General features: G+C 39.1%; 2 protein-coding genes across 2 annotated transcripts in view; both read left to right on the forward strand.

The window, feature by feature from the left end:
* Nucleotides 1-22,134, forward strand: part of rabgap1l (RAB GTPase activating protein 1-like) — a 166,429-nt gene that overhangs the window by 66,382 nt on the left and 77,913 nt on the right. The window lies entirely within an intron of this gene.
* Nucleotides 10,164-16,783, forward strand: gpr52 (G protein-coupled receptor 52). The gene has a single exon (XM_061738820.1). The coding sequence runs from the start codon at nt 11,729-11,731 to the stop codon at nt 12,893-12,895; it is 1,167 nt and encodes a 388-aa protein (XP_061594804.1). The 5' UTR covers nt 10,164-11,728; the 3' UTR covers nt 12,896-16,783.

A 22,134-nucleotide genomic window follows, 5' to 3' on the forward strand; every position in this document is an offset into this window, starting at 1 on the left:
CCGTGGTGCAGAGCTCCACAACCATCCAGGCCAGAACGACCCCCAGGACGACCCCCTGCAGGCCAGAGTCACTCCCAGCATGGAGGCTCCCCATGAGGAAACACTGGATATAAAAGCTACAAGAAAACAGGATAAAATACACTAAAGGAGTTTATAAAAAACATAAAACATACAAACATAAAATCCTAAAAGTATGTCTAGAAAGTAAGACATTAAAAACTAAAATAATAAAACAGTAAAATGTATAAAATAGACCATAAATAACAACTAAAATATTTAGATAAAACATTGAGATTAAACAAAAATAAAATACGATAAGAAAGGATAAACTAAATATAAAACAGAGCAGTAAGATTCAATAAAAATAAGGGTGAGCATAAGAAATGTAAAAGAGTTAAATGAGTCAGTTAAAAGCCTGATTAAAGAGATGGGTCTTGAGCCTCTTTTTAAAAACATCAACAGTCTCTGCGGCCCTGAGGTTCTCCGGGAGGCTGTTCCACAATCGGGGACCATAAAAACTGAATGCCGCCTCCCCGTGTGTCCTGGTTCTAACTCTTGGTATGGTTAAAAGGCACCGGAGGACCTCAGGGTCCGTGAGGGTCGATAGGGTAAAAGTAGTGCAGACAAATAAGAAGGCCCAAGACCATTAAGACACTTAAAAACTAGTAAAAGAACCTTAAAATCGATCCTGAAGCGCACGGGGAGCCAATGCAGCGATTTTAAAACAGGTGTAATGTGCTCCCGCCCTCTGGTCCTCGTCAGCACGCGTGCGGCTGAATTCTGTAATAATTGTAGGTTGTACATGTTCTTTTTAGGAAGACCAGAGAGCAGGGCGTTACAATAATCTAAACGACATGAGATAAAAGCATGCATTAGCACCTCCGTACTAGCCTGAGAGAGAAACAGAGGTCTGCACAATCTCAAAATGTATAAAACAAATGAAATAAAAATAAACTGCCTGCATATATAGAATAAAAATGCTTCTTGAATAAAATAAAACAAATATCCCTTACCTGCATAACAATTAAATTAAAATACACTGTGCAATTAATACAATGTAGACAGTAACAGGCAGACTTTTCCACTGAGGTTGACAGTTGTGCAAATAACAAAACATTTGTGCAAATCTCAAATAAAACATTCAAGTCAATTTGTCACAAAATAAGCTATATCAAAATCATAAAAAAAAAATATATATTTTTTTAAATCGATATAAACGATATTGTCTCGTACCATATCGCGTTTGAAAATATATCGCTATATATTAAAATCTCGATATATCGCCCAGTCCTAACCAATATTGTGCAGTAGTGTTGGGATTAGATTAGGATTTAACGGATAGCTCTATACACGTTTTTCTACCTCCGTCAGCAGTCGTATCATCAAACAGCAGTGAACCTGCTCAGTTATTTCTGCCCGTATCATAACACTGCCTCCACCATGTTTCAGACATGATGTGGTCTGCTTTGGATCACGAGCTGTTCCTGTTCCTCCTCCATCTTGGGTTAATCTGTCCAAAGTATCTGATTCTAGGACTTTTTCTTTTTCAGGTGTTTTTCTTCAGCAAACTCTAATCTGGGTTTCTTGTTCTTGAGTGTTACTGATGGTTTGCACCGTGTTGTGTAAACCCTATACGGATGATTCATGAAGGCGTCTCCTGATTTTAGATTTTACTACGAATCGCTTACCTTCTTCAGAGTGTTGTTGACTTTGTTGATGTTGTGACGGCCTTTTTCGATCCAGTTTGGTGGTCTCCTTTAGTTTCTCAGGCATTTTGATGTCATTGAGTTCACCGGTGCTTGCTTTAATTGATTTGGCAGAACCTCTCTTTTTTTTTCTTTTTTTTTCAACCTCCATTTATGTGTGTTTTCAGCCTAATTATGGCCTCCAACACTTTTGTTGAGGTGTCCTTGCACTTCATATTGATAAAGGGGACCGTATCAGGTCATGGGTGATCCATGGTCCGCCGAGATCCCTCCCAACTCCAGGGCATGGCACGTGAGCGGTGGATTGATTGATTTAAGAAAAAGAAGAAAAAGCATTGTGGTGTGGATAAGGTAGAAATGCTGAGATGTAGACGCAAACATGCTGCTAATGAAAGCCGTATGAACATGGTCACATGTCCAACTTTTTTTAGTACTTAAATATCTGAGTTTTTTTGTTTTTTTTAGATAGATAGATAGTTCTTTATTGTCATTATATCTTATGTACAACGAAATTAAGAAGTGCTCTCCGGTCAGCGCATCATATATAAAAAAATAAAATAACTGAAAATAATCCAATAAAATGTAATTTAAAATATAAACAAATAAAATAAATATATATATATATATATATATATTTTTTTTTTTAAATATATATATTTTTTAAAAGAAGGCGTGGCAATAAAGACGATACTCATGTTTTATTGAGCACAAAGTTTTATTGCACTTTTTTGAGTATTATTATTTAATTAGATTTTTTTTGCTTTAATATTATGTTTTATTTGTTGTGAAATACTATTCTAATTTAAGCAGGTAACACAGATGCAGGTTGGACTTTAAACATTGCTTTGTTTAAGATAATTTAAACATTTTAGCTGTTAAATGTTGTCCTTCACTTTAAGTGTTATTTTACTGAATATATATGTAGAATAGAAAATCAAAATAATATTTGTCACCCCCTTTTTTCATTTATCAATTTTATCAATCCAATAAACAAAAAACAAAGCTGCTCAAAGACTGTGGTGATTGGGACGTTGAGGGATGTGATCCAACACAGCTCTGCTGCTCGCTCATCTCAAACAGCTGCCCAATGTCAGTTCAGTGCCTGGAATAAACCTTTCACCCATTTCATTTTTGAGGTATTTAGCTGTAATCATACATGGTAAGTGTCATACCAGGTTGAAAGTGGTATTTGTAGGCAAAAGTATAAAAAGTCTGTCCTTGTGCAGACTTTATAAATGTTTTTACTCTAGTTGTGTTCTGCCTCAAATCAAAAGGCTCTCATTATGCGAGCGGGGCTTCTTCTTGGTGTAGCCTTGTCAAAGCTTTGACACACAGATTCGTCTCTATCCAGTCCTCATCCTGATATCTGTAAGGACCAGCTGCATTAGTTTGCATTAGTCCACGGCGATGTAACACTACCTCCTTTCTGCTTCACAATAATATGGGTCTGTTCACGGCCAACCGTTTTTCATGTGTCTGGCTGATTCTCTAAATGGCATCCTTACAGTTTCCATTCACATATATCCACAGCCAATGAGTATGCACTGTAAAAACTGTAAAAACTCATTGCAATTTTATCAAAAAACACAAAAAATGTAAGTATTCATTAGGAATTCATGCTTGATTTAGAGTTTTTACTTTTGATCAAAAAACACAAAAAATGTAAGTATTCATTAGGAATTCATGCTTGATTTAGAGTTTTTACTTTTGAACTCTTTATACTGTTGTATATAATTAGAAATTTATATTTTCTTAAACCCATTTGCACCGTTTTTATTTATTTACATGCAGCACTAAAGAGTTGTAAGCAATATCATGGGTTCTTTCTTGTAACTGTAAATAAACAAACATGCAGAGTAGCGACTGTATCCGCTGGGTGTGTGTTGGCACAGCCTCTCAGCCATACGGACACTGATGTGACAGCTCGGATTAAACAGATCCAGCCTCCAGCATCTTCTCCGGTCACAACATCCAGTGTGTCGGCGCCTCCAACCAACTTGCAGCATTTTTACTTGTTTGTCTTCCCTTCTGCAGTGGCATTAAAACTCACTATTTTATTTTAAGGAATATTAAATGTTTGAAACGGTAACATCATTAACACTTTTGTACAAATGATTAAGGAATGTACAACTTTATTTGTTTGTTTTGATTTATAGGGCCTTGATAGTTTTGAGGCTATCATTGTGCAAATGATCCCCCCCAAATTTTCATTTGTTTGTTTTGAATTTAAAACTAATGGGACTTCAATTTTCGCCTCAGTCCAAAGTTTTTTGTGTAAGAACCCATCTCAAGTCTTCAAAAGTGTGAGGTGGAACGACCAGTAAATTCTTGCTTCAGGATCTCAGTGTTCACCCTTGTTGGTAAGGATGCAGTATTTCTGATATGTACAGGAATGTCTCAGAAAATTAGAATATTGTGATAAAGTCCTTTATTTTCTGTAATGCAATTTAAAAAAAAAAAAAAAAAAAAAAAAAAAAAAAAAAAAAGTCATACATTCTGGATTCATTACAAATCAACTGAAATAATACAAGCCTTTTATTATTTTAATATTGCTGATTATGGCTTACAGTTTAAGATTAAGATTCCCAGAATATTCTAATTTTTTGAGATGGGATATTTGAGTTTTCTTAAACTGTAAGCCATGATCAGCAATATTAAAATAATAAAAGGCTTGTAATATTTCAGTTGATTTGTAATGAATCCAGAATGTATGACATTTTTGCATTACAGAAAATAAAGGACTTTATCACAATATTCAAATTTTCTGAGACAGTCCTGTATATTCCTGAGCGAGGACATGAGTGGCTTTAAAAAGTAATCAGTAAAATCGTAAAACTAATCTACATCAAGACACATTAAAAAAGACACACATAAGATTCATTAAATTCACTGAAATTCAGTTTTGATTGTTTCTTGACAACATTCTTCTGGTTCTACTGAGGTAGCTGACAAAAGAGTGAACAGGAACGATGGAAGACTGGATACAAGGATGCAGAGAGTTTTTTCCATTTGTTCTTTACTTTAATTTAGGACAATTACTAATATCTAGTATTTCAATTCTGCTCAACTGCGTGCAGCGACAGCAAATATGAAATACAGTGCTGCCCTACATGTGACACTGACCGTTATTCAGCATAAATTTATCGAACCTGTTTGACACTTGCTTTACTTTTGATCTAGAAGAAAAAACACAACCAGCTGAAGCCCTGAGATTTATTGTTTGCATTAAGGCTTTACACATCCACATTACATCCTGACCTACATGGTACAAGGACAATAGCAGCTACAGAATAATGAATATAAATATCTCCAGCTGAGTGGTCAGATGGGTCCTCGCTGCCGTGCGGCCTAAGATTAAATGAAGATGATACATGGTAATTTTCAGTCGGCAGCCTGCTTCTGACCTTTAGTTCCTCTTCTCTATTTAGTTACAGTAGTGTTAGCGTAAAGAGTATATATGATGACATTGTGCCCGAGGTTTAAAATGTTGTCAGGATATTCAGTGTACAGTTGCATTGAAAAGAAAAATAGCTTCTCTTCTGCTTGTAAGGGTTTTTTCTTCTTTTTTTAAAGACACAAAGCAGATCAAACAGAATAATCTGGTTCTTGCAAGGCCTTCAAATTAGGTAAATACAGCCTCTGATTAGCGCCAACAAAGGACGTGTCACTGTTTAGCAAATACTATTCATAATGCACAATGATTTTATTTGCTGACATATAAATGTATTCACAAATAAACAAATGATAAGATAAGATAGTCCTTTATTACTCCCTCAATGGGGAAACTCACGTGTTAGCAGCAGTACACTTAACACACACACACACGCATGCGGGGAAAGGGGTAAAAAGGTAAAAAAGTAAAAGATATATATAATTACAAAATATGGACAGTATATACACATTGCAGTGGAGATAAAGGGATAAAAAATGAAAAAATATTGCAAAGGAAAGGAAAAAAAAGCAGGTAGAATGAGTGTGAGGTAGACAGGTATTGCATGGATATTGCACATATGATTATTGCACATCTAGTTATTGTACATGTTATTGTTATTGTCCGTTTGCTACTGAGAGCAGTCCTGGTTATAGAGTCTGATGGCAGCGGGGATGACCCTGTTAACAGAGTTTGATATTTCAAGAGTCAAGTCAAAGACAATTAAGCTGGAAATGTGTACTATTATCAATGCTTCAGATTCTTCTCTCTAGCTCCTAAACCTGAGAAGTGAATCCAGCTAATGCTGATCCCATGGAAATTAATAAAAACATTTGCTTCTGCCTCCTTAAACTGGCATAGCGTTGGTCTTTTGATGGTTCCAGCTAAAATTGTCTATCCAAGCAGCAAGGCAATGCCCCGCTAGACACGCATGCGTATCCCAACCCCCGGGCTCCCGGGCAAGAGGGTGTTCCGGCAACATACCAGAAGGAAATTCATTTAAACAATACCACAATGGACACGTGCCGGTTGACTGGATTATTGACCATAGGCTCCAAGTATATGTGACTTGAATGAAACTTGTATATTGTATTGATTTTTTTTCCTGCAGTAATCACTGCTCAGCAACCGTGCACCATGCATTTCCCCTTAAAGCAAGATTTCTCTGATATTGTTCTTAACTTCTTATGCTAAAACCAATGCAGTTCTTGACTACCAAGATCTAATATCATCCGACTTTGACTTGCAACATTTACTGTCCTGTGGTCAGTGTTTTTACATGGCCTCTAAGCACTCATCTTTTCACGGTGTGGACTTTGAGAATATAAGCTATCCTTACAAAGACTCCTTGGATTTGTTTTTGAGCATGACATTTATCATTGTTATGTTTTCATTCATTTAATTTATTGATTGAACATTCCTCTCCCTCTTGAAAGATGATAAATTGCGACATAAAGTCGTGTCCACTCGTCTTCTCTCGGTAAAGTGCCTTTGTATACGATGGTGAGAAGTCTGGCTCATTATGTGCTGGGCGCTTAATCGGCCTTTTAAAAGCCAAGCGTCTTTTCATGTACACGATTGCTGTCGAGAATGAAATCAGCTGGAATCCAGGGGTGGAGGAGGGTGGGATGATGGGAATCAGTGGAAGGTGAATCATCTTTCACCTTTGTTTCCGAGAGGCCCTGCTGACTTTGTTTTGAAGCAGAATGAATTATTAACGGTAGCCTTCTGGTCATGTTTTTCATCAGTGGGTCCACCACCAAAGGTAAAGGGCACTAAGCTGAGACGTCTCCATTGACCGGGTCCCTAAAAGTCCGTCTGAACTCCGTCCGTCTCTTTATCGCCACTTTTTTTTTTTTGGCTGGGCAACTGGTTGAATTATTCTTCCCAACAATCACAAAAACAATGTAATCGAGTAAAAAAAAACCCAACAAATTGGGGGTCTAAATAACACACACACTTCAGGAATAGACTCCACTTATCCATTGGCGAGGGATTCATTCTCCAATTGTGTGTGCTATCAAATATTTAAGAATATTACATGAAATACTGAATATTTAAGATCCAGCTTGGACCTCTTGAGTCAATAGCTTTCATATTTAACAAATCTTATGTGGATTAAATACTTGGTGTAAAGACTGGGAGTAACTCGCCACAATCTTTTTTTTTTTTTTTGGTCTTCTTCGTTGGTGGTGGTTGCTACCATACCATAATGCATTGAAGTGTTGATCAAACATTATGCTTTATTTTTTAATACTGAACTTTGTGTGCTCTTTTAATGTATATGAGTAGGTTTTATTTTATGGCATACTGTGGTGTATATTCCTAATTCTGACGATCGCTGTCCAGTCCTGAATGTGTAACACTTCCTGGCGGTTCGTTCTTATGTTCAGCCTGTTTTGTGTCACTTGATGTTTTTATCATCTGCTGGTCAATCAAAGCTCCTAATGGCACTTTTCCACTAGAACCTACTCGGCTCAACTCAACTTGGTCTAGTTTCTTTTCCATAACAATCCAGCACCTGGAGCAGAAGTAGGAGGTTGGAGCGAAGCTGCTGTTACGTATTTGATTGTGTGATTTAAACGAAGAAGACAACAACACTAAAGATGTAGAACCTGGAGGAGATGATAGATGTGCTGCTGGGTCTGTGGCTTGTGTTCGATAGCAAGTTAAAAAATGAGAGAAGCTTCAAGTAGCGACGCTTTTTAATTTTTTTAGTTTGACTTGGTGCTGCTGAAAAGTCCGTTGGAACCGCGAGCAGCTAGAGCACAGAGCTCCTGGTAGATCTGGTCGTTCCTTATCGCCCGTCTAGATCACTTTTTAATTCTCTCCTCAGCCACCAGGTTTATGAACATCTGCACCTCAGAGTTGGATCATGAAACAGACTTTTGCTGCCATTGCCTGTCGAATAAAATGAACAAGAAGCCGCGAGTCGCTCTTTCACTAATGTCCACATCCTGACTCAGATGTCTGACTCCAACCCCCCGACCAATCGGTGGTCTGTAGTGTGATGATGTCAGATACAGCCGACTCAGCCGCTTAGAACCTCGGCAGATCTGAAAGACAGTATTGTTGGCTGGATCTTAGACTTTCTGACTTGTAGAACGCAAAGAGTCAGAGTAAACGGGCAGCTCTCTGACCTATCCGTAACATCTACTGGCTCACCTCAAGGATGCGTCCTTTCTCCGCTGTTGTACATACTGTATACAAATGACTGCTGTAGCACTTTTGAAAACTGTCACATACTCAAGTTCGCAGATGACACTGTTATAGTAAGCCTGCTGAAAAGTACTGAGACTTCACATGGTCCTGTGTTTGAATACTTTTTAAAATGGTGCGAGGAATCTTTTCTATCTTTGAATATTTTTAAGACGAAGGATATGTGTATTGATTTCAGACGCATGCAGCCCTCTCCTGTAAGAAAAGTGATTGAGGGTGAAGAAGTCGAAATAGTTGAGTCTTACAAATATTTAGGCACTATTATTGACAACAAACTGTCATTTGGGAAAAATTCAGACTCGCTATATAAGAAAAGCCAGCAGCGCCTTTTCTGTCTCCGAAAACTTTCTAAATACCAGGTCGATTCTTCCCTGATGTCTATGTTTTATCGCTCTTTTATCGAATCTGTCATCACTTTTTCTTTCATTTGTTGGTTTCAATCCTTAAAAGTCAAAGACAGAAACTTGCTCAATAAGGTTGTCAGTCTAAGCAGCAAAATAATCGGGTCGGCTCAACAAAAATTACAAGAACTTTATAACAAACAGCTGATCAAGAAGGCAAACTCCGTATTGTCTGATTGCTCACATCCCTTACATCAACAGTTTCAGTTTCTACCATCAGGTACACTGCTTAGACTCCCTTTTGCAAAGACTAACAGATACAAACACTCCTTTGTTCCCTCCGCTATTGTTCTTTTAAATGCAGGAAGGAAAAGGTAGTGGGTGAAAAGGTAGTGGGATGGAAAAGGTAGTGGGGGAAGCTTAAGTCTATACTATTATTGTAATTTAGTATGTATATTTTGTATATTTTATAATTTAGTATGTATATTTAGTATGTATATTTTATGTATATTTACCCATTGTGTGCTTCTCTTGTTGCGAAACTAATCGCCCCCTTGGGGGACAAATAAAGTAATTGATTGATTGATTGATTGATTGATTGATTGAATAGATACAGAAAAGTATCTACTCGGCACAGTTAGACCCCTAGTGGAAAAGAACCAAACTGAGTGGAGACGATCGAGCCGGGCTGAGTAGGTACTAGTGGAAAAGTACTGTAAATGTCTGGGATGTCCGGCAACTGTATGTAAAGAGGAGACAAAACTGTACAAAGGCCTTGGTTCACTAATTAATAGGTAAAGTAAAGTGTTTTATTTTCCCAAATGATGAACATTATTCGTCAATCCATTATTTTAGCATATGAAGTTGAGGTAAATCAGTGCTGATTTTAATAGTAATGATTTCCTTCTTTCCTTAAACCAGTTATGTACTCCTTCTCATGAAATGAAGATCAATTTATTGACCTATTTTTGGTTTTATTTTGCTTTTCCTTAAATAGTTTTAGTCATGTACATGGTAATGGTATAGAAAGAAATGGGAGGGGGGGGGCTCTATAATATAAAATGGACTTTGTGAGATCAGTGATATGTACATAGGAAACGTATCCAGATTTACCTCTGGGGGGAAAAAACCGTCAGAGAGAGGATAATGTGGCAGAGAGCCTCAGGTGCAGCCGGGGGGGGAAGAGGCAGGGCAATCAATGAGAGAAAAGGAGGTGTGTGTGTGTGTGTGTGTGTGTGTGTGTGTGTGTGTGTGTGTGTGTGTGTGTGTGTGTGTGTGTGTGTGTGTGTGTGTGTGTGTGTGTGTGTGTGTGTGTGTGTGTGTGTGTGTGTGTGTGTGTGTGTGTGTGTGTGTGTGTGTGTGTGTGTGTGTGTGTGGAGCGAGAGAGAGACTTGAGCGTGCTAGCGAGAGAGATTGTGTGGCGAGGAGGGAGGGAGAGGCAAGTGTAAGCCAGTCAGAGCATCTCTCCTCACTGCACCAGGGCTAAGGGACTCCTCGTCCCCTCGCTGCAGATTTAACTCATTTCCATCAGCGTCATTTTTCTTTGCTTTATTTTTATTGCACATGCTGCTTTGGACTGATACGTTGCATTCACTGCTTGCTGTGTGCCAAGATACGAGGATTAATGCATTGAAGACATGGATTGTCCTTTTCATCTGAGGTAAAACATGGCTTTTTGCAGAGGACAGTGCTTAAAAACTGGGACTCCGACCGGGACTTGGTCTTTTTATTCGCGCCGCTTGAGTGGATTCTCCTTTTGTTTGCACTTTTAGTCTTTGTTCAAAGCGACAGATATGCTGAGAGAAGACTTGACGGCATGGCTATGGGATCTCGTACACTGACAACTTGAATGCACTATTGAAAGGACCCGATTGATGATGTGAGGTGAGGTATGAAGCCATGCCGACGACTGCTCTGGAATGTCACAACGAGTGAACGGCTATTTTATTCACAGACCCCTGTCTGAACGCGTTTGCCACAGGACTGCCGAGGAGTCGAAGTGAGTGGAGCACTGAGTTAATCAGCTGGCCTCACGTTGCTCCTGGAGAGTCCTTTCACCTCCCCGCATCTCAGTGGGATCATCACTTCCATCGTCTGCCGCCTATTCCCTTTTGTCTACCTCTACGGAAACTGGACGAGGGAACACTTTTGAGTTTAATCTTCAAATCCCCGTATCAGGACAACTTGCTCGGACATTTTACGCCTTCTTTCTTTTTTTTTTTAACCAAATTTTTCCCAGGAAAGCGTCGTAAACACATTTTACCCCCACCGCCATGTGTGCTGAGAGAGATGTGACATTATCTCCTGCGGAGATCCCCATGTTGTTCTAGCCCGTGTCTGTGTTTTGATTCAGACAATAGCTGAGCATACACGGGTTCCAGACACCGACCAGAGGACCACCAAAATAATGGAAGCCCGCTCCGCAGTAAACACATGGCAAAGTGAAACTTTGAATTGTGCTAAAAGGACGATTCTTAAAAACTGCATGTTATTACAGACCTAGAGAGACTGCTCATCGTTTGGCTAAAGTCTGCTTTGGAGGCTGGAAAAATCATCTTTTCTGTGTGGTTGGACTCGGAACCATATACTATTAATGCATTGTTTGGTTTTCTTCTTCACGTCATCTTTGCTCTCTGCCCTTGTGAGGACGTCTTACATCTCCCCCCTCCCTTAAAACCACGCGATGAGGCAGAGCAACAGGGAACCTCTTCTTTGGAGTAAACCCTGATGTTACACCCCTATAGTTTGACTGAAGGAGTAACACTTAAATAAATAAATAAATCATTTATTTATTCATCCGCTCCTGAATTATTCTCCCTCTATTTTCACTAACCATGTGCGGTTGGAAAGGTGGGCTAAACAGGTTGTCCTGCCCTCCCGGAGGCGGTATCGATTTCCCTGCAGTCAGTGTTGATTTGACTCAGCTATGTGAGAGTAAGGTGAGTGAAGGCACGAGCCTCGGGAACTGAGAGAGGCTGCCGATGCCTACTGGAGAACCGGACGGAGGTTCTTCGTTTTAGACCGGCTTCCCAATGGGCGGGACACCCCAGAACTGGCTCACCTGGTCAGCGCCGACAACAATGAACCAGTCCGAAGTGACGACGGACCTGATGATCGCCGCCAACGGCAGCCACGAGGACTTCCTGGCCGGCAGGGCCTCCAACCACTCGTGCCCCCTGGGCTGGGGGCTGAAGGAGGGCCTGGAAGCGTGCGTCCTGGAGACGGCCGTCATCGTGCTTCTGACCGTGTTGATTATCGCGGGAAACCTGACAGTGATCTTTGTTTTCCACTGCGCCCCCCTGCTGCACCACTACACCACCAGCTACTTCATCCAGACCATGGCCTACGCCGACCTACTGGTGGGTCTCAGCTGCCTGGTCCCCACCTTGTCTCTGCTCCACTACCCGGCCCGCGTTCAGGAGCCCATCACGTGCCAGGTTTTCAGCTACGTCATCTCTGTCCTGAAGAGCGTTTCAATGACTTGCTTAGCCTGCATCAGCGTGGATCGCTACCTGGCAATCACCAAGCCGCTGTCGTACAACCAGCTGGTGACGCCGTGCCGCCTGAGAGGCTGCATCACCCTCATCTGGCTCTACTCCAGCATGGTTTTTTTGCCCTCCTTCTTCGGTTGGGGAAAGCCAGGCTACCACGGGGATATATTTGAGTGGTGCGCCCAGTCCTGGCCCACCTCTGCCCTCTTCACAGGCTTCGTGGTGTGTTTGCTGTACGCACCTGCCGCCCTCGTGGTCTGCTACACGTATTATCACATCTTTCGCATTTGCCAGCAGCACAACAGGGAGATCAGCGAGCGGCGGGCTCGCTTCCCCAGCCAGGAGGTGGAGGGCGGCGAGGGCAACGGCGCCGGGAACCAGGGAGGGCACGGACCAGACCGGCGTTACGCAATGGTGCTGTTTCGCATCACCAGCGTATTCTACATGCTCTGGCTGCCCTACATCATCTACTTTCTCCTAGAAAGCTCCAACGTGCTGACGAGTCCGGCCCTGTCCTTCATCACCACCTGGCTAGCCATCAGCAACAGCTTCTGTAACTGTGTCATCTACAGCCTGTCCAATAGCGTGTTTCGCCTCGGCATGCGCAGGCTGTCGCAAACTATGTGCTCCTTCAGCCACTGCGCTGCCAATGACGGGGACTTCGGAGAGCCTAAACCAAGAAAGAGGGCGAACTCGTGCTCCATTTGAAGGAATTACCTGTGCAGAATGAGGACACTGCTGGATTTCTGAAAATGGAAAAAAAAAAAAAAGCTTACCGGCTTGTTAATTTGCAGCTTATCAGGCCGTGCTGAAAATATCTTCTGATGTGTCAACCTTCTGGTGACACTTGTGTAACGTTTCCTTGACAAACAAACAGAAAACGGTTTATTAATCTGCAGGTTTTCAAGGGGAAACGTTGTCGGGGCTGAAATGAGGACATTGTGACGGTGTTCTGCAGGAGCACAAAGGTTTTCATGACCTTTACATTCCAGGATACGCCAAAATCGGGCCTAGCAGGGAAGACAAAACATTATAAAAGATTGACAAAACATTTATTTGGATGTCAAATGTGACTATACTTTTTCATGCTTGTTACATTTTAATTTTTTTGTTTTGAATTTAATTAGCCTGTCGCTGGATGTCTTCATGCTTTCTGTCCTTTAAGCTACAATGTAATGTGCATTAATTGTGCTCACAAACCTGTTGTGTGAGTGTGTACTACGTGCACGTGCACACAGTGACCAGGCCAACAACCACTGATAAATGCAGTGTGCAGTATATGGCTACGACTGTTTTCTTGAGGAAAGGGAGCGGTTTTTCTACATTAATTTAATTTATTCATTTTTGGGGGGGAATTTGATGAGGTTGCCGAGCACAGACTTCAGTGCTTCTTGAAGTTTGAACGAAGCGTGCAGCATCTGTAAAAAAAAACTACACTCAATGTTAATGTAATTCTGTGTAGACAGTTGCACTAAAAAAAAAAAAAAAAAAAGAGGAAAAAAAAGGCAGTACATTGCGACATTTGACCAAGGACTGTTTCACAATCTAAATATCTTGGTACTTTGAATACATTTTTAGATGAAAATTGCCAAAATAGCCACTAAATGATAATTAATTAGGAGTAACATGGTTATTATTCCATATTGCACAAAAGCTCCATTTTTATATTTATTTTCAGTTATTACTAGTTTACATATCAGCTGAATATGTTTTTTTTTAACAGCTAACTGATTCACTCCATCTGAAAAGCACCTTATTTCTAAACTCCAGACCAAGAGTTGAGTGGGTTTGACACCGAGGCCTCTCTGTTAAAGGCAGTCGGGTTTCTTCCTCTTATTTCTCTCCCCAATCTCCACCTTTAAACATATAAAATAGCCCATTTTAACTTTCCTTTTTATATGCAGGGCCACGATTACTAGTCTGAGCATATAACCAGCTAAATAAATACCTAATTTCTAATTATGAATTGGTCAAATCTCAACAGATGTGTAAATATTAAAGCTTATCAGACCTCATCTTGTCTTGGTTTGTCGAAGAATTGGTTGTAACAAAGCTTTTATACCCTTTCCTTTGTTCTTTAGGTCTACAAGTTCTTTTGATGATAAATATGTCAGATTACTGCTCTCAAACTACTAGTACATAAGGAAAAAATACTTGTTAAATTTTGTGAGAGAAAATCAGGTAAAATTAATAGTGGATGTTTGCTCTATTTCTCATCGGCTCAATTCGTCATTTGTGCCAAGCAGCAGCTAATAGTGGCGTCTCGGGCAAAGTTTGTGTTAAAATTAGAGCCCTTAATGGATTGTTTGTGGAGATTTTCTTCGAAGTGGGTCATTACCTTTACTCTGCGAGCGGATTGCAGTTGTTTTCTTTTACTATAGCCTCTCAGCTCGGAGACTGTCTATGGACAATTATAGGCTTTTGTCACGTAAGCGCAGATGATGATAAATGTTGTTAAAGCAAGCTAAAGGCTGGTTGGGATTGTCACGGTGGTATATTCATTCTGGTCGGTTTAGTTTGAATGATACACGTCTCCCAGTTGGCATTGGTTGAAGGTTAATTGGTTTCTGTATTAAAACAGCTGTAATGTAAGGATTTTTCCCCTTTTCTGTCCTGACACTCTGGTGTATCTTTGGTCATTTATGGTTCATGTTTTAAATCCAATGTATCTTTTTCTGTTCAAGAAACAAAGTGGGAAAGCAAACCTTGTCCACTGATATCGTTAAACGTTCATTCCTTATTCTATGCTGCTTGACTGTGTCTTTATTCTTTGTTTTAAAGCTGCATATTTTTTCTTTTGGTTTGGGTATTTTTTTGGTTGTTTTTTTTTATAAAGCTCTGGACAAGAACTTTGTCTTTGCTTTTATTTTCTGACCTTCAGTTTCTCACATGTGCATATCCAGTTAAAACAGAACAATGTGAACATTCAATCAAGTTTTTGCCACCGGGGGAATGTATGTGTGATATATGTTGGTTTTTCGGGCTGTTATTTGTTTTAAGCTATGATTTGTTAAACAAGCATCTCTCACAGAAAAACATTTTTGTCTTTTCGACTCATCAACACATTTCCTTCATCAGCCAGCTGTTACCGCAGCAGTTTGGGATGAGCACGTCTGGTCCTGGGAGGGCTCATAGTTTGTATTGCTGGCTTTTGAATTTTTATTTACTTAATTAAGTGAAAAGTACCTAAATTGAAAACTAATGCACTTAATTTATTTAATAAGTAAAGTCAATTCTTTACAAGTCTTTGAATGGTTCTCACAGGTTTCATAACAAAATGAATGAGATCAGTGAAATCTGCAGTTCTGAAAGCTCCACCGGTGGATGTTGTCATCAGCTTTCATAATTATTACATTTAATCAAAAGTTGATTATTTATTTTTTGGGGGCTGTATAAATAAAGTTTCTTTATGCAGCTTTTTTTGCATTGCAATTTGCTCTGTATTTGTGCCTAAAGATGTGTTTTTGTAGTACTGGAAGATATGAGAAGGCTTTGCTTTTAATGACATTTTCCATCTTGATAAACATGCCTTGTGATTTGATACAGATTTAAGGATAACTGGATTCTGTTTTCTGAGGCTTCGTGACACATTCAGCCATCTCCACTAGAACAGAGAGTAAAAACATTCGGCGATCGGTCTGACTGCTGCCGTCGTGGTGGCGCACGTCGTCTCACGTCTGCATCTTTGTGATGACAGGCCGAGGCGGATTTGACCAAGCCTTGCAAAGTCGCTTCTGCTGAATTACCTGACCTATATGAGTAATAGCAAAGGAGAAGTGCTGCAACACGTGTCATAGACTTATAAGGGTCTTTTATTTTTTTATATTAAAGGTTTATGTGTTTGGAGCTCCTCTGGATCATAGTGAAGTGGGTTTGTAGGAGAACTTTCTAGGATCTGTGCTGATCTGTCTTGTATAATCTTCACAGTGTGGTAACAACATACAGTATAACACAGAAGGAGTAACTTAGTAATAACTTAATCTAAGATAGCTTATTTGTTATAATGTAAATGTTCAAAATTTACTATTTTTTGTTATAAGCCTGCAGATTACAGCTATCTGTCTATGGTTATTGAACAATTATTTTGGTAGCGTTTTTATATTTTACTTTTTTGTTGCAGGTTATCTAAAGTGCATGTCTTGGCATCGGTTTCAAATACCCAGTTACTAATTAATACGTTTCAATAATGAATTGTTATTGTCTGTATTGCACTGGCCAAGCTGACGTGGTTAAAAAAAAAAAAAATCAAACTACAACTGGTTTCATTTTTACTTTTGAGTGAATTAATAAAACCTTTCACTTGAGAGTATAATTAGTACATATTGGATTTTTATTTATTATGTTGTGTATGAACCATTACACAATATACTATATATGAGAAAAAAATGTAGCCAATGTGTAACTGTTCTTAATCTACTGTAAACACCCCTTAAAAATAAAAAGGACAAAAAAACACAAATTTCACATGTTGTTCACCCATTTCTGTTAAATCAGCCACTGTAGGCTGCTGATGTTCCTAGTAGAACGTGGGTGTATCAAGTACACTATCTATTTTGTTTTAAATTTTGTCAAAGACTATGGTTTTGCTGTTGCTGCCTAGCTAATAAAGGTAAAACTAGTAGACGTTCACTTTCTGTGTACTTGCTTTTTGTGAATCCTGTGTTTTCTGTGTAAAACCAAGTCGGCTTTTATTCTTAAATAGTTCATCTCATCCTCGTGGGCTTGTTGTTTCTTCTACGTAGCACAGATTTAAGTAAATTATAAACATGTGGGTTGTGATAATTGGTGGCTTTCAGTTTGGTTTGTGTGAAACCAAATTGTCCCTTAACAGACCTCAAACAATGTTGTTGGATGTTCAGTGGGATTGTTAAATATTCACAGAGGTGTCAAGTAACGAAGTACAAATACTTCGTTACCTTACTTAAGTAGAAATTTTGGTTATCTATACTTCACTGGAGTAATTATTTTTCAGACGACTTTTTACTTTTACTCCTTCCATTTTCACGCAATTATCTGTACTTTTTACTCCTTACATTTTAAAAACAGCCTCGTTACTCTATTTCATCTCGGCCTTTAAAAAAAACTATCCAGTTAAATTGCTCCATCCTGATAGAGTGAATTTGGTTGTGGTTGTTTCAGATGTTCTTGTCCAGTTTTGTTCTTACATCCGTTGCCCTCAGATTCCTGCAACTAAACTTGGATGTACATTCCAATAAAGGTTAGGATAAATGATAACATGCCTCTGAAGTTTGCTCAATAGTACACATATATGGTTCTTTAATATATTTGCATTATACTAAGATGCATTCATTTTCAATGGCTTTTGTCCTTAATGGCTTTTTTCCCCCTTACATTACTTTTACTTTTATACTTTAAGTAGTTTTGAAACCAGTACTTTTATACTTTTACTTGAGTAAAAAACTTGAGTTGATACTTCAATTTCTACAGGAGTATTTTTAAACTCTAGTATCTATACTTCTACCTGAGTAATGAATTTGAATACTTTTGACACCTCTGAATATTCAGGTCATTTTTGAAATGCGATTAATGTGCATTGATCACTTGAGAAGGGGAAATATCGTATATCCATCCCAAACACATGCCCTTAATTAAAATGCACATGTAACAATTATGCCTTACTTTCGAAAATTAAACAATACAGTTTTCAACATTGTTCTTTCAGTCAACAGATTGATGATCAGTGAGTATTTCAGGTTAGCATTGCTGTGTCAAAGCAGGTCTGCTCTTTTCTCTCCTAGACATGTGACGTGATGCACACCGTCACTCGTCTCTTGGAGTGCGAACAATTTTCACTTTCTGCAGCTGAATCCCTTATTCTTGGCCTCGGCTTGGCCTTTGAAATTCATACTCTCAGCCTTTCGGACTATAGACGAGTTAAAAAAAAAAAAACCCCACCACAATCCTGCTATTTTTATTTCCTTTTTTCGTGGAGAGACGTGCAAAAGGAGATGGAAAGAGGTTTTGAAAGAGATGGTTGAAAGCATGCACAGAGAACTCTGGGAAGGCAGTGACGGAGGTTGGACACCATGACAGAATAGGTGATGTGGTTAAGTAGAGCATTCAAATCAAGGTTATAGTGAAAGTGAGAATCTGGAATTGGGACGGAAAGGTGGGAAGGTGCAAGGCGGCAGGAATAAAGAATAAGGATAAGAAGAGTCATTAGGAGGATATAAGCAGTTTCATGCTCATTAGCTATGCTCACTTGATCCTGCAGAGACTAATTGTTGGAGAAGTACAGCCTGGACAGGAGTCCAGTGCATCCCATCTAACACAGAAACGCCGACTAATCCAATTTAGAATAACCAGAGATTAAGTTGTCTTTCATAGGATTCGTTTGGTGTCTCACTACGGGGAACGCCTCCTGCTGGACCTCATCAAAAGCTCAAATACCATTACACCAGCCAAGAATGGCTGGCACCAGTCTATGTCAGGGGGACGCCCCCCATATTTAAGGCTGACATAGCATCAGCCGTCATTCAAAAACCTCTTCTTGCTGCCTCCACACAACTGTATGATCCTACGTTATCTGCAGGTTGGATTTATTTCCATAAAATACAGATTAAATGCTTTTATCGTCATTTTTTTTCTTCGTTTTCATCAATCCACACAGTTTTCTACGGACGAATATTAGTGACATGCAGGAGAAAAAATATGAGAGGGGAAGATTTTTTCACCTCGAGAAAAAAGTCGAATGTTGAGAAAAAAGTCGAAATGTCGAGATTAATGTTGAAATACAATTTCGAGAAAAAAGTGAAAATGTCGAGAATAATGTTGAAATACAATTTCGAGAAAAAAGTCGAAATGTTGAGAATAATGTTGAAATTTCGTGAATAAAGTCGAAATTTCGTGAATAAAGTCGAAATTTCCCCCTTTTTTCTCAACATTTCAACTTTATTCACGAAATTTTGACTTTTTTCTTGAAGTTGTATTTCAACATTAATCTTGACATTTCGACTTTTTTCTCGACATTTTGACTTTTTTCTCGAAGTGCATAATGAAAAAAAAATCTTCCTCCTCTAAAATATTATTTTTATTTTTCTACTGCATGGCCCTAATACTCTTCCGTAGTTTTCAGCACAAACAGCGGTTTGTAAATTTATCAGTGCCAGTTATATCAAGTATTGCACTCACGTTTACCAGTTAAAGGAGCAGTTCCGAGTCCAGGCCGGCTCTATATTCACGGCCAAGTCTATATCAGGAATTCCCTTTCATTTCCACAAATGGCAGCATTCGTCTGACTTCCTCTTTACTTTTCCTTCCTGCCACTTTCCTCCTTCCGTCCTGATAGAGAAAGGACCACCTGACTCCTTTTGAGATGGGGAAGTCATAATTGGAGAGGAAGCCGGTCTGACTGCTAATGGTGGAGCCTCGCGGCAACCACCGAGAGCCTTTGATGGCATAACGAGGACACACTCGTACACCCACACACCCATGCTCTCATACATCTTGCATGACTCTGAACTGTGGGCTGCAGGCTGCGGTCTGATAGTTGACAGGTGTGCTGGTACAGCGTCTCGTGTAAAGCATTAAATTCATTAAGGTTTCACTTCATTAACTTTCATTATACAGGGGTCACGAGTCTGTGCACCAATCATCAATCAATCCAGGAGTTGCCAAGACTTTGGTCAGGATTCATTTCTCTTCACTCTTCACTGGTGTGTGTTTTTACGCTTTTAGTTCTAAAAAGTGAGCATGCTCACTGCTTGTCAGATGATTACTTTACATATTTCTCTACGACCACCAGTACTCGAGTTGAGGGGGGATGGCATGCCCCCCTGAAATAAAAACGGTCCAAACCATCCCCCCTTTCCATCCCTTATGTCATTTCATCAATGAATGTGGTTTTATTGCTATTTCAACATTTAAAGTCATCACCAGAAAAATAACTTATTTGACAATTTTCACCTGTTTCAAGTACATTTTCACTTGAAATAAGTAGAAAAATATGCCAGTGGGACAAGATTTATCTTCTTATTACAAGCAAAAAAATCTTGTTCCACTGGCAGATTTTTCTACTTATTTCAAGTGAAAATCTACTTGAAACAGGTGAAAATTGTTGTTTTTTCCAGTGATGAGTCTTGTTTTAAGTGTAATGAGATTTTTTATTTTTTTTATAAGACAAATATTCTTGTTAAGATTTTGAGTTTTTGCAGTGATCCATTTTACTTATCCTGTGAAGGACAGAGTCATATTGATAAGTTCAGAAAACGTTTTTATTGTTGTGTTTTGATGTATTTGATGTAAGCCCAGTGGATATTTAAAGCTTACAGAAGGCTGCATTTAACTGCTGCTATGTCATTCCTGCAGTATTTCTGCAGGTGTTTTGGTCACTGCTATTATTTGTAATATATTATATTATTTGTAATCAGCACAAATTATCTGTCCCCATATGATAAAATCCACCATCCCCCCTGATTTTTTTTACAACTCGAGTACTGACGACCACCTTATGTTTGCAGAAGCAGAACAATTAGGGAAGGTATTTACAGTTTTGGTGTTTAAAGGAAAAATAAAGAGCATTATTGAGTTACTCTCTAGTTCCATAAGATGACATACGTTTTAACTTGGCTTAAATATTTAATCAACATAGTGCTGAAGGTTCACACGCATGGCTGTATCATTTTGTCTCTGTGTGATGCTTTTTACCTGCCTTTCACCTGATCACATCCAGTTGACTCCAGCTGGCTTAGAAAGTGAAGTTGTGAGGTGTTTGTGTAAATGTATAACAGTAAGTATGCAGCCCCTGAACATTGAGGTGAATTATGATGCTGCAGAAAGTACTTGGTGCCATCAGAATACAGCTAGAGTCTCTCAGAGAGTACAGTTAAGGACATGATGTTATGATATCCATAGTGTTCTGGTAATTTCCCAGGTTGCAAAGTGGTCCCTGGTTCCATCATCCAAAACATCCGCCTGCTCTGGAAATGTATAATTTTCTCTGCTCAAATAGCTGCGTGGATCATTTTAAGTCTTGAAAGGAATATTTGTTATGCTTCCGCCCTTTTTTTAATTGCATTTCTGCAAGAGAGGGAGACAACCTACTTGAGTTGATGATCGGCCAGGTTTAGTACGAATATTTCTGTGACTTCATACGTGATGAATGCTTTTGGGGGACGCTGTCTAGAAAGAGCCGTCCAGCAGTGGGCTGCGCCGTGATGAAATGATTATCACATCTCGTTCTCCTGTATGACACCGAGCCTCTTCAGACCTCCGTCAAGTGTGACTGTTCAGATCACTAACAAGCACGTCTGCGAGGCCGAACTGAACGAGAGTGACGGATTCCTTGTAAAGGGAGGACGCTTTTAAGAGCTGTGGATGGGTTTCGCACTTAATATCAGATATGTAATTTGCTTAAAGCAAAGGTACAGTTGATGTTTGCGGTTTGTTCATATCTAAGACAAACCACCATAAAAAGTGTGTGTGACCAGCCTGTCGTCTGAGGGTTGAGGTTCATGAGATCATACAGGACTGTCTCCGAAAATTAGAATATTGTGTTTTCTGTAATGCAATTACAAAAACAAAAATGTCATACATTCTGGATTCATTACAAATCAACTGAAATATTGCAAGCCTTTTATTATTTTAATATTGCTGATCATGGCTTACAGCTTAAGAAAACTCAAATATCCTATCTCAAAAAATTTGAATATTTTGGGAATCTTAATCTTAAACTGTAAGTAATCAGCAATATTAAAATAATAAAAGGCTTGCAATATTTCAGTTGATTTGTAATGAATCCAGAATGAATGACATTTTTGTTTTTTTAATTGCATTACAGAAAATAAAGAACTTTATCACAATATTCTAATTTTCTGAGACAGTCCTGTACATATGAGCTTTAAGTTCTCCGTCTTCTCACTGATATACAGGATATTGGATTTACAACGAAAACTCACAGTTTAAACTAGACAAATTTTTTTCCACCA

Source organism: Cololabis saira, chromosome 13 (assembly GCF_033807715.1).
Source record: "Cololabis saira isolate AMF1-May2022 chromosome 13, fColSai1.1, whole genome shotgun sequence".
Taxonomy (NCBI): Eukaryota; Metazoa; Chordata; class Actinopteri; order Beloniformes; family Belonidae; genus Cololabis; species Cololabis saira.